Source organism: Meleagris gallopavo, chromosome 17 (genome assembly GCF_905368555.1).
Source record: "Meleagris gallopavo chromosome 17, MGAL_WU_HG_1.1, whole genome shotgun sequence".
Classification (NCBI taxonomy): domain Eukaryota; kingdom Metazoa; phylum Chordata; class Aves; order Galliformes; family Phasianidae; genus Meleagris; species Meleagris gallopavo.
In genome coordinates this window covers 5,846,873-5,864,591 of record NC_139420.1, presented here as the reverse complement: position 1 = coordinate 5,864,591, position 17,719 = coordinate 5,846,873, and the positions used below count along the sequence as shown (strand labels likewise).

General features: G+C 48.4%; 3 protein-coding genes across 15 annotated transcripts; 1 reads left to right on the top strand and 2 right to left on the bottom strand.

The window, feature by feature from the left end:
- The first annotated feature begins 17 nt into the window (after positions 1-17).
- DIABLO (diablo IAP-binding mitochondrial protein) lies at positions 18-5,154 on the top strand. Of its 2 annotated transcripts, XM_010720140.4 has the most exons (6): positions 18-126; positions 529-649; positions 1,032-1,163; positions 2,097-2,207; positions 2,728-2,824; positions 3,787-5,154. In XM_010720140.4, the coding sequence occupies exons 1-6, from the start codon at positions 80-82 to the stop codon at positions 3,999-4,001; spliced, it is 723 nt and encodes a 240-aa protein (XP_010718442.2). In that variant the 5' UTR covers positions 18-79; the 3' UTR covers positions 4,002-5,154. The 2 variants fall into 2 exon arrangements, with proteins under 2 accessions (XP_010718442.2, XP_085094670.1); XM_085238544.1 differs by lacking the exon at positions 2,097-2,207.
- Positions 5,155-6,977: 1,823 nt separating this feature from the next.
- B3GNT4 (UDP-GlcNAc:betaGal beta-1,3-N-acetylglucosaminyltransferase 4) lies at positions 6,978-9,830 on the bottom strand. 2 transcript variants are annotated; one of them, XM_085238538.1, is made up of 3 exons: positions 8,970-9,599; positions 8,777-8,847; positions 6,978-8,676 (listed from the first exon to the last, which is right to left on the bottom strand). In XM_085238538.1, exons 1-3 carry the CDS (start codon positions 9,215-9,217, stop codon positions 7,787-7,789), a joined length of 1,209 nt encoding a protein of 402 aa, XP_085094664.1. In that variant the 5' UTR covers positions 9,218-9,599; the 3' UTR covers positions 6,978-7,786. The 2 variants fall into 2 exon arrangements, with proteins under 2 accessions (XP_085094664.1, XP_085094665.1); XM_085238539.1 differs by lacking the exon at positions 8,970-9,599 and adding an exon at positions 9,696-9,830 and having other exon boundaries at positions 6,978-8,847.
- On the bottom strand, positions 9,727-16,881 carry LRRC43 (leucine rich repeat containing 43). 11 transcript variants are annotated; one of them, XM_085238530.1, is made up of 12 exons: positions 16,727-16,881; positions 16,379-16,642; positions 15,988-16,098; positions 15,722-15,861; positions 15,004-15,242; positions 13,825-13,997; positions 13,289-13,409; positions 12,934-13,073; positions 12,716-12,805; positions 12,226-12,438; positions 11,635-11,740; positions 9,727-9,884 (listed from the first exon to the last, which is right to left on the bottom strand). In XM_085238530.1, exons 1-12 carry the CDS (start codon positions 16,820-16,822, stop codon positions 9,727-9,729), a joined length of 1,851 nt encoding a protein of 616 aa, XP_085094656.1. In that variant the 5' UTR covers positions 16,823-16,881. The 11 variants fall into 11 exon arrangements, 7 of the variants coding, with proteins under 7 accessions (XP_085094656.1, XP_031411828.2, XP_085094660.1 ...); XM_031555968.2 differs by having other exon boundaries at positions 11,662-11,740; XM_085238534.1 differs by having other exon boundaries at positions 11,662-11,740; positions 16,400-16,642.
- Positions 16,882-17,719: the final 838 nt, after the last annotated feature.

Genomic DNA, 17,719 nt, shown 5'->3' with positions numbered 1-17,719 from the left:
GCCCGCCCTGCGCGCACGCGCCGTTCCGGCCCACCACCCCCTGCGTGACGCCACTTCCGGCGTACCGCCCACTCCCAAGATGGCGGCGTGGTCCTTCTGGCTGCGGGGTTGGCGGTCTCTCCTGAGGTACCGCGGTTACGGGCGGCCGGGCTGGGGCGGCGGTGCCCACCTGGGTTAGGAGTATGCAGCGTGGGAGAAAAACCAACCGGTTATTTTCAGAAAATAAAGGGAAATAATTCCGCTTTTAAACACGCTTTAGACCTTGACTGTCAGCGTTATGCAGTGTTAGCGATGCGCTGGCACCAGGTGAGACAAAATGCGTGCCCTCAGCTTTCCAGTCGCTGTGCCCAGCTGTTGTTTCTTGCCTTCACACCTCAGCATCGTGACGATAACCGGTGTGCTCACTGGCTGTGATGACAGCAGCGTTCTGGGTCACGTACCCCAGCTGCTGCAGATGATCCCTGCTCTGTTATCGCTGTTTTTGCTGTTTTTTTGCTATAATTGCTCACTCTGTTTCTCGCACTCCAGGCACGGCCTCCCTGCGCTGACCAGCAGCAGCAGGCGCTGCCTTCCCGGTGGAGCCCGGTGGTGGCACGGTGCGGTGGGCGCAGGGCTGGGAGCTGCACTGTGTGCTGTCCCAGTCGTGGAGGTAAGGGAGCTCCGGTGATGGATGTGCAGCCCTGTGTGCTTGAAAGCCTTCCTTATATGTTCCAGATACTCAAAAACCCGTGCTTAGCATTTTATAGGCTGGTACTTACGCTTTCCTTTGTGCCGTCTTGATTCTGCCTTTGGGATCACAGGTGTTGATGCCATGCAGTTGCTAAAGAAATGAGAAAGATAGTGTTTACCTTCAGTAACAAATTGCAGGGAAAAAAAATTGGCCTTGTTTTACAAAGAAATTCGCACTAGCCTTTTGCTCTAGGCTGTCCAGCCTTGTGATTAGCAGTGGTGCTTTTTCTTATCATTATTAGTTACCAATAATGTATAAATGGAAGTCAGTGTAACGATAATGCAAACTTGTTGCATTTCAGAAACAGAACTCAGCTTCTCTCAGTAACGACGCCTTGATTAAAAGAGCCGTTTCTTTGGTAACAGACAGTACTTCCACCCTCCTCTCTCAAACAACATATGCACTGATTGAAGCACTGACAGAGTATACAAAGGTAAGATGAGAGATTATGCACTTTGCTTCGGGTCCCTGGGAAATTATGGAGTAGGGCTCACTATTACCTTACTACACTAAATGTTGAAGTTATTTTTAGGTTTGTTAGAGCTTTCCTCTGATCTTGAACTTAAGTTGAAGGGACTTTTATTTCAGAACTGGGGCTGAAGGAACTCAGACCAGTTACTCAGAGCAGAACTGAAGGGCAGCTATCAGATTTCTTCAAAGTGAGTATGTAGGATATGCTGCCCTATATTTTTATTTACTTTCTGTGCCTATTTCTAAGTCCATAAATTTGAGTTTCATCAGAAGAATGGAATAAGCTATATTTAAACTTGAAACAAGAAGATACAATTTTAATTTTAGAAAGAAGTGCTAATTTGAATGGAGTATTTGCAGTCCTTCCTTATCAATTTGACAAGTATTATTGCCTCATTGCTATGGCAAGTATATGAAGGATAGTACTGTGGCTCTGTGGTAGGCAGACAGCAAATTGTATCAGTATCTCCAAAATTTCCATGGGCTAATGTACTTTTACATATTTCTGTTTTTCCTTTGCAGTACAAATATATTTCTATGGTACTGCAAGGAACTGTTCTAGCATAGGTAGGAAGCAGTGGGATTTCAGAGTAGGAAATCAGAGTGGTTGCATGCTCTGAATCCTGAGAAGCCCATAATGATGTGAAATCTTGAAGCATCAAAGTTCTGGTGCTCGAGTCAGAGTATACTCCTTCCTTTTTTCAACATGTTTAACAGCAAACTTAAGAGCAAAGTATCTTGGGAAGTATTCAATGATTTTGTTACCCACTGCATATACTGGAGATTAAATACAGACAGGTTAGTTCTTTTGCTTTCTATGACTCATTAACACCAGCTAACAGTGAGCCAACATCTATAGATTGTCATGTAACTGTGCGAAACGATCCCTTTACAGGCAGTTTATACGTTGGTGTCTCTCTACAAGCAATACACAAATCTTCTTGGGAAGATGAACTCAGATGAAGTGGATGCAGTCTGGCAGGTGGTAATAGGAGCCAGAGTTGATGTAAGCCTTCATCTCCCTTCAGTTGTTACCGTAAAGCAGTCAATCAGGAAACTCTCTAAGTCTTAAGTTGGAGTGTTAGAAAGTAGGAATTCTTTACTAACAGCACTGGATGTGTGGCAGATACTATCCCTCCTATACGTTGCACAAAAAGGCTTTCAGTTGATATACGTTCAGAGGTCTTCCTGGAGGGACATGCATATTCAATACAAAGAGTCCTGGAACCTTATCTGTTCAAACACAATGTCTGGTGAAACCTCCCTTAACTATTCCATACAAAGTCTCCTGGCACATGCCTTATTTGTTCCATACAAAGACACAGACCCTTCCCATTTTCTAAACAAACTACAAGGTTGTCCTTTAAGGAACTTATCTAGCTGCAACTTGTATCACAGTCAGCAATTTGCCTCTTCAGCTTTTCTCAGACAGCTGTAGTATCTCTTGCTCACCTTTTCACAGAGGTACTGTTTGGAACAGCATTCAGATATTCTCATATCAAATTGAAAAATCATTTTACTCCTAGATGACTACAAAACAGCAAGAATACCTAAGGCTAGAATCCAGCTGGATGACAGCATTACGTCTTTCAGAGATGGCAGCAGAAGCTGCTTATCAATCAGGTATGCTCAAGCAGAAATACTGAGAATCTTTCACTTAGCATTTAGGCAGTATTTATTTTATGAGAATGGAGTTGGGAAAGACGGAATATAAATTCCAGTAATGTACCAATTCAGAATTAGTGCTGTTTTTTAGCAGTGCTAAGAACTTATTTTATTGGCTACAGCTCTAGTACAAATGTCCTAGGACTAGGACTAGGGCTGGAAACTTCATATACTGTTTATATTGATAGGAGCCATGCCAGAAAATACTTGACAAAGTGTTATTTTCAAATGCAGTGTTCAAATGTGGTTCTGGGTCCCATTAAAATAACAATGCCTAGAGCCTAGCTGATGCCCCTAGCTGGATTCTCTTTTACTAAAGAGTGAGAATATTTACCTTTCACTCGGTGATACAAATTTTGTTTTCTCCCTACATAAATGCTTTCACAAAGTGTGCAGAGACATGATAGCTCTGGGGTTGATTTATGGACTGACTTAGGGCAGATCGGAGAAAATACTGGGGCAGAGAAAGAAGAGGAGGAAAACAGTAAATACATAGGGGCACAGCCTACCTGTGTAGGTGCAATTTCCTGATGAAACTGTTGAAAAAGACGTAGAATCTGTAGGAGCATAGAGTTTCTGCATTCAGCAGTGTCTCAGATGATGTAGGTTCGACTACTGCACAAGATCCAAAAGTGCCTGTGGCAATGAGTGGGCAGGGCTTCGTTTTCAAGCCCGGCAGCACAAGTTGATCAGTCTGATTGGATCCTGGTTGAAACCTGGCTGGGTGGGAAGAATTAGGAGGGCACACAAATCTTCATGTAGGCATATTGTTTAAGGTAAATCAACAGTAAATGCGTTTAGCATTAATATAGCCCAAGAACCATCAAAACACTTAGCAAAGCAGGTGATAATTACAGACATTTCCTTCCTTAATTGAAGGTTTGCTTTTAACCCTATAAATTTAAATGACTACTTTTCAGGTGCAGATCAAGCCTCGGTGACAGCTCGTAGCCACATTCAGCTAATCAAATCACAGGTGCAAGAAGTGCGGCAGCTGTCTCAGAAGGCAGAGACCAAGTTAGCTGAAGCTCAAACAGAGGAGCTCCTAAAAGCTCAAGGAGAGGAATCTTCATTGCCTCAGGGTATTTTAGGAAGTACAGATGCAGGTGAGGATCCTTATCTTCGGGAAGACTGACATGAACTTAAGTGTCATTTTAGAATATGTGAGAATCAATCAGAAATTGAAGGGTTCCAAACTTTTAAGTGTTGGATAGCAGGAAACCTCTCAAATAAGCTGTGATTCCATTTCCACCCCTTACCCTCAGATAGGCTTGCTTTACAGATCAAGTCAATTCCAAGAATCTGAAAGGCCTTGACTGTGTTTATAATTATGGATCCGGTTATTTAAGTGTTTAACTATGCAAATGTGTAAATTGCTATCAACGATAGCTTGTTAATTTTGTCTGCTGGGAAGATCCTAGCAGGGGTTTGGTATGTTTGTGAAAGCTCTCTAACATAGAGGCTAAGTAGGTATCAACCAAAGAAGTGTATTTAAAAGTTATTGTAGTAAATGATGTCTGTTAGTAGATACCTTTATTAAATTGAGCAAATTCATTTCATTCCAAGTGTTAGCATAGATAAAAGATTAAGTGCTGTTTTCTGTTTTGATTTAAAAGCTTGTAACAGAGTTGAGTCTGATAGCTATATCTAATTGCACTTAATTGCAGTCAGGGGAATTGTTTGCTGTAGAGCTGAAAACCTACTATGGAGTTACCCAAGTTCTGCTCAGAGAAGTTTTGCACAATTCAGTATGACAGCCTCTTTCACCCAAGAGCCAGTGCTTGTAATGTATCTCCCTTCCCCAGGAAGGAAAAGATTTGATTTTCAAGATATTGTGGTTACAAAGTAGTTGTGGAAACTGCTGCAGATTTTATAAAGCGGTCAACAAAAGTGAGTTTTATGTATTTGAGCGCTTCCCAGCAGAAGTTTCAAAAAAAAATCTTCATTCTCTCTTTCTGTAATCTTAATGTTTCACTACAGACTTCAAAACCACAGGTATCTTCCGTTGTGTTCATTTTCTAACTTAAAAGCTTAATGTGAAATTTGCAGTGTTAACTGTATAAACAATAAAACTTCAGCTGAGATTGCTTTGTAGAATAACATTGACGAGACAGAACTTTATCAGTGTTGATTTGACTCAGTTAATCCCCATTCATCAGTTTTTCTAAGAAGGCACACAATCGTAAGATTTTGCACTGCACATTAACATCAGATGCACTACATCTGTGTTGAGGTTGCTGTTACTAAACAGTTCTGCTTGACAAGGTATTTTTTCAGCTGTAACATGAGCCTTTGTCTGTCTCATTTTGTCTGCCTTTGAACAACTGCAATCTCAGCTGCACACCATTGTACACTTACAGATTAAAAGGTAAAAGAGTTTTTAAAAACAAATAAACAAAACAACCACAATTTCTTTGCTCTTCTCCTGGATGCTGCTGTATCTAAGGAGGATGGTAGAGTTTGGAATCAAAGCTCCTAGGAAGATGCTAATGTCTGCTGTGCCAGTAGTCAGAGGGTCCCACATGGGGCTCAGGGCTGGAACATTTGGAAGATCCCTAATACCTTGAGACTATTAGTTGTAAATGTGACACAACCACACCCTTAAGAGCTAACTGCAACTTCAGGTCAGCCTTCTAACCACAGCTGCTCTTATTTGCTCTGTGCAGTAGTTTAAGAACTCCTGCCAAACCACTGCCTGAAATGCGTGTGCAGGTTGTGTAGCAGTCAAGATGCTGCAGTAACTCTGATACTTGCACAGGGGTATGGCTTAAGGGAGACGAACATCAACCCAGGAGCCGGGAATATTCCCACCCATTCCTCCCCTTGCAGAGCCTGCCCCACCCCCTCTTGCCCACTTCTTGTTTTACAATATGACCCAGACTTTACTCACCTCAGACTTGCAGATGTAGAAGTAGCAAGTCAGCTCAAATCAAAAAGGGAAACAGATTCATGAGTGGCTTGACATTACCTCCAGAATGGAGTGGAAAGAAGCCCCAAACCTTCACTGAGAAGTGAGTTGCATGTTAGGAATTAACCAACACACTTAAGCCCAGAAGAGCCGCAACATCACTCACTGCATGATGTTACTGAGTTTGCGTTTAGAATCATTTAGGGGAACAGAAAAAAGCTGCCACAGCAGTTCACATCATATCAAACTGCTCTGTCACATCCCCTTCTCTGGAACAAGTAGTAGTGCACAGAGAACAGAGCTGAGAAACCAAGTTTTGCTGCCTGATACTCAACCTTGTTTACAAAGCCAATTAATCTGAAGCTATTTGTGGACTGTATCTCAGACAATACTGCTATGGCTGCAGGGAGAAATATGCTAGCAGCTTGTTCAAGAGCTTGCTGAGGATGGACACAGGTCACCCTTAATTTCCTCAGACACACCTACTCACACCTAGCAGAAAAAGCTTACACGAGGGTTGCAACTCATGCTATAACAGCCTGGGTCACACAGTAGAGCTAAATTAAACTACACCTGGTGCTTTAAGAAGCTAAGGCAGCAAAGAAAATACAGTATTAAACAAGAACTGACAGTATTGCATCCCACACTGGCAGCCAGCCTCCACAAGATGCATGTCACATCTCTGGGCTAGGGATGTCTTCAGGTCTCTAAGGAGCATAAACAAGGAATTCCTCCTTCCAGCACTACCCAGGCATCTCTGAAAACTCCAGCTCAAATCTGGTGACAGTGAACACAAGACAGCTGTGAGCAGCACAACACAAAACACTCTGATTTCTGTAATTGTACACTTCCTCTTTTCCCTTAGATTTTTTCTAAAGCTTCCAGGTCACTGCCAGCTCAACACAGCACAACACCCTGGAGCTGAGAAGCTTCATAGAAGTATAAGCAAGACTTAGCTTCAATTTAATAATTTCTCAGATCAGTTACTCAGAGCACTCAGCTGAATTGCTGATTCCATATTTGTACATCATGTCTGGACTGGGGGGTGAGACCAGAAGAGGATGTGGCAAGTTTCCATTTCCACATAACCCCATCCTCTTTAATACTGATGGCTCCTTCATGCACATACCCAGTGCCAGATATCAGCCTCTTTTTGCTTGTAGTTCTTTTAGCTTTCAGGAGACACACAAATATTCCCATAAAAACATTTTCAAAACTGTATTTTATTTATACTCAACGTTACAGAACCAAACAAACTAAATAAATCCCAAATATCTCCCACACAGCCTGAAAAGCTGCAGCCACCATGCTTTACTACCACTCAGGACACACTTTTCTGAAACCCAATCAGAAAGTGTGCAAAAGCTTCCAGTGCAAGTCAGCCTGTAATAACCTTCTGTAAAATCAAACGGCTCGAGTTGCAGCCCAGTCCCTCACATCACTGGGTGATCACTGTGCTGTGTTAAGGCACTATGTTTCCAAGCCTTGCTTTCCTTTTCCTACTCCTTTCCCTTTCTCCTGCTGTCCTGTGGGACCTGCAGGATTGCTGATCTGGGACAGTAGATTTGCAATGCAGTGCACACAGCAGCATACGCTGGCCTCTGTTCTACCCTTGCCTTGATTTCAAAAGATTAATTTCAAGTATAGTCACTCATTAGTCATCACGAGCTTCCCTACAAGAGAACAAATTAGACACCAGTCTCAGTGTTGCGAGCCTCCAGTGGAGGTGGCACTTCATTCACTTCACCTGTGGCAGCTGTGGCTCACCCAGGTTCCAGCACGGCCAGGAAGAAGCAAGCCAAGTTCCTGTGCTGCATCTCCAAGCTATCAGCCCTTCCCATGACAATTCAACCACCTCAATAACCTACTGACAGAAAAAGACCGACTGCAAAACAAAACCCCATGGCTCAAGTATAACCTGTTAGTAGAAAACATTTCTACCACAACCTGATTTTTAGTTTAAGTACCCTGTATCTGTTAACAGCCAGCTGCTGCTGTGCTCAGCAGTAGCTTCACTTCCAGCCCCTTCTGTGGCTGTGTGTTACTGACACCGCACACCTAATACTGTCATCCTTCACCAGCGTCCACATGATCCACATCTCAGTTGGGTTTAGTTTGTGCACAACCATCAGTTCCTTGTACAAGCATGGATCGAAAGGATTAAAAGGCCTCTGGATCCCAAAAGTCTTAAAGCCAGCGTGGTTCTTTGGGGCCACTGCCATCTTTGCCAGACACATTCCCACAAAGACATCATCGATGGGGAAGAGCTCCATGCCCTCTGCAGTGCTCTGGAGGCGTTGTACTGTGGTTCTGGACATCACGTAGCCCCCTCCGCCTGCATACAGAGGGTAGAAGGAAGCTCTGTACATAGACTCAGGAACAAAGTACTTGACTTTTGTGTTCCTGATGGGCCGGGCATTAGCGATCACATCTCCAACAAAAAGATCCTGTTCAGGTTTCAAATCCCGGAGAAACTCAACAATATTGTAAGTGTTGACAAAGACATCATCATCACCCTTCAGCACAAAACTGGCCTTCAGACAGTCCTCCACGAACCAGCGGAGGAAATGCAGCTCCTTGAGGGTCAAATTGAAGAAGTTGTCAACAAAATCCCACTGCACGATGTCATCAAACTCTTGGCTCTCATAAGCCAGCAGCTGGTGCAGTGGCTGCACCTGGTTTCTGGCCTCCGAGCGCCCCAGAAGGAACACCAGCCTGATGCGCCTGCCGCCGATGGAGACCTCCTTGCCCCACGTGTTCCTGATTGCCACCCGCCGTTCTATATTGACTGGGGCAGACTTGATGGCCAGCAGGAGGAAGGTCTCTTTGCTACACCTGGAAGGTTTCAGCAGGATGGAGAAGTTTCGGCAGTGCCTGTAAATCAGGAAGATGCGGTGAAGCTCTGGGAGGGAGAGAGAAGAATTGGCAACGGCCAAGTCAGGCAAACATTTGCTGGGTTCAGCATTGCCCGGAACCAAAGGTTTGGGATCTGCTACATCCACCTTCTGGTCCACTGGTGACGTTAGCAGGTTCGTTTCTCTCCTGATGTAAAAAAGAGATGCCAGCAGCATGACTGAAAAGGCATAAAGTGCAAGGCTTTTAATCCTGGGATACATTGCAACCTCTGGTGCAGAATGCAGGCCCTGTCCGAGTGAGGAGAGAGAAGCATTTAACAGTGAAACCGAGCCAACTTACAGTTTCCATTTCCCATCCTTAGAGCACCCATGCTTGCAGCCGCAGCCCTCCGCAGGCGGAGCGGAGCACACGATCCCAGCAGAGGACAGCGAAACACTGAAATGCCGCAGCCGGTGCCGCAGAGACCACTCCCCACCGTTCCCATCCCGAATTTTCTGGGTCTTACCGAGGATTCGGAGCAGGGGCAGCAGCAGCGAGGCGCTGCCGGCCAGGACACGAGCGGGGCGCCGGGCTCCGGAGCCGTGCATCAGGGAGAGCACGGCTCTGCCGGGAGCCGCGGCGCGCTGCCCGCACTTGGCTCTGCTCGGCCCGGCCCCGTCCCGTCCCGCAGCCGCACCGACACTCACCGGGAACCGCACGGAGCCGCGTTCCGCTCGCAGCCGCGCAGAGCAGCCCAGGAGCTCCGGTCCGCCCGGGATCCGCCCCCCGCCCCGCCCCGTCCCGGGATCCGACTCCTCCGAACGCCCCAGTCCCCGCACACGCAGCACCCCAAATCAACGCACACACCGTACCCCAATCCTCGCACGCACGCACACAACGCTGCAGCTCAAGTCTCCTACCACACAACGCAAATTGCACCCCAGCCTCCCATAGCCGCACATCACACCCACGTCCCACCCCGCCCACCGCCTGCAGCTCCCGCAGGAGCCCCCCGCCATCCCCCAGCCCCATTGATTCAGCAAAACCAGCAGCATGGCAGCATCCCTGCGGTTTTATTTCACTGACCTCTGCTGCTCACTCTTTGGCTACGGACGCATCACTGAGCTTTCCCTGCAGCCTCGGTCATGCTCTCCCCATCCTGGGCACCGGCCGTGGGCCATCGAAGCAGCTGCATCTGGAATTCAACTGTCAGTGGCACCGGCTGCAGCCCACATCCCTCCTCCTGCTCAGCAGAACGTTTGTTTTTTCTTTTTCCTGTGGAAAGCAGTAAATCAGTCTCTGTCTTTGTCGAATAAATAGCCTGAAAAGCAGCTGTGTGCATGGGGGTATGCCCACCACGTCAGCACTCACGGCGGGGCCCTAAGGGAAAAGCTATTTGAATACGACTCAGCAGAAGAAGCATCTTTAAGAAGGCAATCAATCTGCGTGCAATTCTGTTTTTTGTTGCAAAAATCGCTCTGTAACTTCTAAGAAAAAAAGGAAGATGGGACTAAATCATTCCACGAGTTAAAGTGAGACCTACATGAGACTACTTCCGAAGACATCCTTCAATGCCCGGGCAAATAGTTTGCTCGAGACAAAGCTCACTGCCTTCCCTCTTTGAGCTGCCTGGAAGAGATCCCAATGTCCCTAAGAGGATTTATTATTCGTGTGCATGTGCCGGCGGAGGGATGCAAATCAGCCTCAGCTCCAGGCTGGGAGGCTGCCCGGTGCCCCGCTGCTGCATTTCCAGGGGGATAAATCCACAGCAGTTTGGTGGGAAGCGAGCACCAAAGGAACCAAAGGACACTTTGCGGTTTGGTGACTCACGTACACTCCGAGCAGCCCACCTGCCCCCACAGCCTTGCGGTTGGAGCACGCCTCTGATGAGTCACAGCAAAGCTCACAACCATGGGTGCTGTCATCACTGGGGTACTGAGCTGTGGGTTCAACAGATTTTGAGGCACTCTGAAAAATGTACTCAGTGGCCATCCCCAACCTGCACCAGGGAACTGGGACTCCAAATTAACCTGAAGTCTCTAACCACTCGGTGTTTCCTGTATCAGCAGCTGCTTTCTGTGCTGGCCATGCAACCCCCAACAGACAGGGTTTGTTACTCAAGCTAGAAGGAAGGGCTGCTGCATGCACTGAACACTCATGTGGAACAGAAGAAAAAAGCATTGGTTGCATGAAAACATCTCACTACTTCAGCTGCAATTTGAGCACATATTGCAAATGAGCACTGCATGATGGGAAACCAGCACAGTGATGATTCAAGGGGTTTAATCTTCTTTTAGGCAGCCCTCCTTGACCCACGAGCGACTTCTCAGCATCGCTCTCAGCCATCTCATCCTTCTCAAAATTCCTCCTGCTCCTGCACAGGTGTGCTGGTGCTGCTGTTTCTGTAGCAAAAAAAAAAAAAAAAAAAAATCTCTGCAAGAGGCAGAGCGAGGTCTATATCCAGCAGCTCAAGCAATGCTGGTGACAGAGCAACCATGAGCTCTGCACCAAGGAGCAGGGGATGAGTTGCCTCTTTGAGGGTGACAGCAGAGTGGAGTCTATTCCTGGGCAGGCCAGGGCACCCAGGGTTCTCTGTGCATTTCATCTCTTAACTAGAAAAGAACAATAATCCTCTCTCCAAAGTGTTCTGAGACATAAGTTGGGAATGGATGAGGACCTTATTGTGCATCCCAGACATCACCCCTCCAGCGGCCCACGCCACTTCAGGCCACTGGCTGCTTTTGGTAGCTGAAATAACAGGCAGGAAATATCCCACCCCATACCCTGCCTTGCCCTCTTTCCCTGGCTCACGGAGCCATGAGTGTTCATTGCTCCCAGGACGCATGCCAGCAGCCCACCCTCAGTGCATGCCCAGACACAACAAGGTCCCCGGGTGTGTGCCTAACCCTCCTGTCCCACAGCATCAATGGCAGCATTCACAGCCAGGGCTCAGGACGTGAGTTAGTGCCCAGCTCCGCAGAGCTGGCAGCAGGACTGGGCACTGCCACTGTTTGCTCACACATACTGCTCTGCCCAGCCGGCCCTCGGTCACCTTTGGCAGGCGCTGTGGCTTTCTGGCTTTCCTTCTTTGCTTTTGTTTTTTTGCTCTTGTCTTTGCCTTTTTTCTTGGCCTGTGGAGACAGACATTTCCACAGTCAGGAGGTGTCGAAATTCGCTGCCCTCATTCAATCTTGTCACAGCCATTGCTGCTTGGGTTCTGTCACTGGCATTCAAACGGCTGAAGAAAGGCATGATGTGAAGCAGGAACATAGGAGAAGAGATGGTTGGAGAAGAGAAGGGACTCCAGGAAACAGCAAGTGTCAAAACAGCTGGTGTGTGTTGCTGTTTTGAGAGAAAGAGCAACAGAAGAAGCAAAAGCTTTCATTTTGGGTGGAAAAATAGAGTCATCTGTTTTCTTAACACGGACCCATGAAAAATAATAGTACTTACTGCTAATATAACATTAAATAACAATGCCTGCATAGATAGGTGTTTCTCCAGCAAGGTTATTTCATGGAGAAGGGAGCTGAGGGATTGAAGTGAGGATGCTGCAGGGCAAGATGTGCTGAGCCCCTTCCCCAGCCACATTGCCCTGCCCCCTAGGACAGCTCCTTACCAGCTTCTCCTCCTGACTTGGTGACTGCAGCAGCTGCTCCGTGATGAGGATCCCGAAGTCACAGACAGTTGCCACCAGTGTCTCAGTGGCCAGCAAGGCATCCAGGGCCACCCTCTCAGAGCCCAGGATCCTTTGAATGGGTGGGTCACTGCGAAACTCACGTGGCTTCTCCTTCTTCTTCTTCTTCTTCTGCTTGTCTCTGGGCCCAGGACCCTGCAGGGCACCAGTACAGACACAAGTGTCAGCTGAGTATTGGGTCCCTTTATCAGACAGAAAGTAATTCCATCCCAGTCCCTTGCCCACATATCTACATCCAAACCAAGATGCACATTAATAGTTGCTGCCTTTTCCCACAGCACAAGAAACCTTGGCTAGAGGTATAGGATGGAGGAAACACCCAAAACTGACACGGGAGAAGGTCTGCCCTTCCCTCATCACTGTTACTACAGCTCAGATGGTATTTGGACATTGCTAGCTCCCAGCATCCTACCTTGGTGCTGTCCTTCTTTAGCGCCCGTTTTTCCTTCCCACTTTTTACTGCATTTTCCTCGGAGTCAGCGCTGAGAGGCCACGCGAGCACCTGCAGGAGAGAGGCACTGCATGGGCTGCACAATGCTGCCTCCTAGAGGGAGTCTAACGCCACTGCCGGTTCCCCCGGCAGCAGTTTCTGCTCCCTGTCCCTCTCAACCAGACCTTCCACGTGCCCACCTTCTCCTCCACTACCGAGACAATCGTTCCAGCTCGCAGGTAGTCCTTCAGCCCCACTAAATCCTTGGCGATGTGCTCTTTTCTGTAGCTGCAGTCAATTGTGTCTGCCCAGGGCTCTCCAGGGGTGACAAACACCTTTGCTGTGCAAAGACAAAAATTTTTGAAGAGAGACCTTTACTTCCTGAGGACAGGAATGGCTCCAGGACAACACCAATGCCAATTCATTATCCATCCATCAACCTCAGTAACAGCTAGCTGTGGCCAATGCCACAAGGGATGCACTGATGCCACCACATTTCTAGAAAAGCCATAAACTACCCTGACAGGGGATGTAGGATTTGTAATTCCTCATTACCAGTATGTGCAGTGGGGTCCTCAGTGGCTGCACACTCCTGCTGGCCCTTCGTTTCCTTCATGTCCCATGCAGAGTTGTCCACATCCAGAGTGGCCACCACAGGACTCTGATGAATTTTTACCTGGAACAGAGTAAAGCTCTTGGCAGAGCTTGTCTGGTTGTGCTTGCATCAGGCCCAAGGACAGCATGCCTCTGAAATCCCATTCCCCAGCCCATTTCAGCCACGAGGAGAAAGGGCAGAGAAAGGTGAGCTGCACAGTGGCACCAGTATCAGGGAGTGGTCTGCAGCACCCAGCAGTAGGAGAGCTGTAAATGCTCTTCCATGTGCGGAACAGTGCTCCCCAGGAAGGACAGGGAACGTGGTCAGTATGGACTGATGCTGCTGGATGTGGCCACATGTGAATTCTGTCCTTAGCACTACTGTTGCCCATGGCAGGTTCATTATGAACGGCCTCGCTCTGCATTCTGGAGATGATGTCCCCCTCACTGTGGCCTGCCAGTGCCTATTGCTCTCTGGAGCTCAGTTAAGCACCAACCTCAGTGCCACCATCCTCAGTCTCCTCTGCTGCAAACTCGTAGGTCACACAGTAGCTGTAGGTGATCACTGGTGCCTCAGACCCAATTTCCAGCTCCTGGAGTGTGGTAGGATCAGGAACTCCCTTGATTTTCCCAATGCTCACAACTACTCGTGCTTCATTTTTTATCATCTCTAAAGGGAAAACAACCCTGCTTAGGAAGAAGAAAAGCACGGAACAAGCAGAAGCATCCAGGATGTCAAATTCTACTGCTTAGCATAACTCCCTGCCATCCTTTGCAAACGCTGTGACAAGCCACAGCCACATGAGGTCACTCCAAAGCCACGCACAACATCTGGCTCAGTTGCTTTGCCTCTTGGTTAACATTTTTGACTCAATAAAGCACTACCGGTGCATTACATCATCAAGTGAGGGCCACCAAGGCCTTCCTACCCACTGAAGCTCCCCGTCCTGGGATTTGCTGAATGCAAAGGTGGCACCAATTTGTGCTGGCAGTACAACACGAGAGCATGTTCCCAGATGAAGGTGTTCTTCTTTTAGTGGCTCAAGAAGGAAACACAGTGTGAAACCAGACAGGTCTAGAAAGCAAAGACAGGGGCAGGCAATGACACTAAGCCAGTGCTATCAGACTGGATTGTTCACACTCTGCTCCAGACCAGCCTTGGGTGAGCGCTTCCTTATGACAACCTTCCTGCCTCCAGCCTCTTCTCTGCAGGTCCAGAAGAACCAGAGGGAATCAGCTGGATAGAGACCCTGCCCACAGCCATCCCCTTCTTGCTGAGTTTTTCACAATGGGACACACATGCCAAATCCCTGGATTGAGAGGATCCTGGATGCATGAGCCAGGGCAGATTTTGATCCAACGTAGTAACGGATCACACAACCCTCACTTATCTTCCTGTCACACAATTAGCATGAAAACTTTTTAAATCTTGTACTTTGTACATTTCAGACAGCAGATAACTGATTCTTGCTGTCTTTTGCTACATTTGCAGCATTGCTGCCTTCATTGCACTGATGGGGTAAAAAAAAAAAGACTCAGAGAAAGATCTTTTGAAGACAGGCAAGAAGGAATTCAATCCCGGATGCAGTAAGCCCTGAGGACTTCTAGCTCCACCATGATGAAGCTACTTCCTGAATGTTGGGTTCAGCACCAGTAGGTTTAAGACAAAGGCTCACCTGGCTGCTTTGATAAGTCACGGAACTGGTACCTCTCATCGAGCCCTATGTGGATGTCATCAAGGAAGGAAAGCTTGGGCAGGCTGTCCACAACGAAGCCTCTGTAAGCGGGAATGAGAGCCAGTGGGTTCCCTTGGAGCACCAGGGTGCGGAGCTTCTTCAGACTGGACAGCTGGGAGACCAGCCCAAACAGATCCGTTAGATTATTAAAGCTCAGGTCAAGCGAGATGAGATTTGGCCTAAAGGAGAAAATCCATTAATGAGGGTAGGCAAACAACACCCCTCTGAGGACAGAGCACTGCTGCTCTGAGTCAAGAAAAGAAACAGAAATCGTGATTCCTCCGCGTAAGAACCTGCAGCGGCACAAACTGAGTCAAACTGGAGAATGCACCAGCAGCCAATTCCAAATTCCTGAGCCATGCAATCCACTGCCAGTCTGCCCCATAATTGAACCTCTTTTTACTCTAGCATCCATTAACCACCCTACCACATCAATCAGTGGTGCAGCCTAAGCGTTAGGCCCTTCCTCAGGGAGGACTCCCAGCAGGGGCTTTGGGAAGAGCACGGGAAAAAGGAAATGCATAGAGATAATGAGAACTGTGCTGAACAGGGTGCTGAAGGGCTGTAATTTCTTAATGCAGGCCCCTGGATGGCTGGAGGTCATCTGTTCGCATCTGCTCGCATGCCTTCAGAAGCACACATCTGGCTGTGGCATTACCAGAAGTCTGCAGTGAGGTGTTTGTCCTGCAGAGGGCCGTGCAGCCTGTTGTATCCCAGTCCCAAGTGCTGCAGCTCTGGAGGAGGTTGAGCACATAGGCCCTGCAGATCAGATACGGCGTTGCAGCAGAGCTCCAGGACCTGCCCAGAATAGGTTGAACAACAAACACCCTTTGCAATGAGCTGTCTTGAGCTGCTCAACTTGCGTGGCATTCCCAGGTGGGACCCTTCTCCCCATCTCATCATCGTAAGGCACTGCTTGCTCACCTTCAGGGTTCGGGGCAGGTTGGCTGAGGTGATCCTGCTGATCTGGTTGGCACAGAGTATGAGCTCTTCCAGGTGCTGTAACTGCAACAGATTCTCATCAACTTCCTCCACCTGCAAAGAGCTAGGTTTGGTCACAGTGTCCCAGAGTCATGTCACATCACGTAAGCTGAACTGACAGATACGTAGTGCTGATCCTCACAAGTGTGTAACACAGATTAGTGCATAACAAACTAAGCAGGGGAGCCAGAAGCTCTACTTCAGCTGCAATAGAAGAATCTGGGGAGACCTTGGGTTGAGAAAACTGTGTTTTTCCCAAGACAGTTTCCCTTTCAGTAGGAAGACACGGCCTCCTGGCCTGGAGACAGGCAGTGCTATGGGCACCACCCCCTACCTGCCATCCCGCTGTGCTTACATCCTTGCCAACGATCCGCAGGGACCTGAAGAGCTGGAGAACACAGGTGCCGCGAGTGAGCTGGGGAGCCAGCACTGCCACATCCCGCAGGTGCTGGTCCTGGGGGCTGCAGCCTGGTGGCAGGGCCCAGGGGCTGTGTGGGTCGTGCAGCAGCTCCAGCAGCGCCTCAGGGCTCTCCTCACCCAGTGGCCTCTCCTCCTCCTGCCCTGAGGAGCCCGTGTATGTGACAAAGCGGGACTTGTTCTGCAGGGAGTGGAGAAACAGTTAGCACCTTGCAGACCCCCTCTGGACCCTCCCCATCCCACAGCCGTGCCCCCCGGCCCCTACCCAGCTGCCCAGGCCGCAGGGGAAGTCCCGCAGTCCCAGGCGCCGCAGGTGTTTCTGAAAAGCAGCCGAGAGGCTGTGAGGGCCGGGCGCTGCCATGCAGGAATTCTCTGGCTCTTGGCAACGCGTCTCCGTCGCTAGGAAATGACACAGACACGGATGTCCTGGGGACTGCGGACTGGGCTCTATGGAGCTGCGAGCTGGGTAGAAATCCCAGGCTTTGAGGGTCCCCCCCAGGCTCTGGGGACTGCAGCCCAGCAAGGAAAGAGCAGGAGGCATGTGTAGGGTATAGCATCACCCTGTTCTCTGACCGAGGACCTGAGACATGGCATTTGCCATTTCACTTATCTACATCCTGAGTGTCACTCGAGTTTCAGGGAGGAAGCAGTCGTGTTCTGTGAGCTGCAAGCTGTAAAAGCACCTTATTTGTTTGTGTGGAGGGCACTGATGCCACCACAGCACAAGGCCATCGGAAAACCAAGTTCACAGCTAAAAGTACTACTTGGAAAAAGTAGCTGCCCCCAGGGACAAAAGTCCCAGCTCTGTCTGAGGTCGGATTCAGGTCTCTGCACTCAAGAGGGCTCTTTGTTTTTTCCAGTGATAGGTGTGGAGGTGACAGCTACAGATTCCATTCTGGGGAGTGCGCAGACCCATGTCAGCAAAATTTCACCAAATGAATTGCAGATGCTCTGCAGCGCCTGGCAGTTACGTGGTGGAAAGCTGAACTTCCACTCATGCTGGGTTTTACAGGACGGATATCAATCTGCTCCCTTATCAGCTCAGCAGCTTATCACAGCTGCACAGATAGGAAAGGACAAGCGGAGCGTGCACGCGCCAAGAGACTGTGGCATGGCATGGAGTAGAATAACCAGGCAAACCTCAGTCCAGTAGAAAATGAAGTCAAACTTTCTATAGTTCTTTGAAAGAGCATTGCCAGTGGCTGAATTTTATTCTGTGGAAAAGCCAAGCTGAAAGCTTCTCTTATTTGCACTGCTG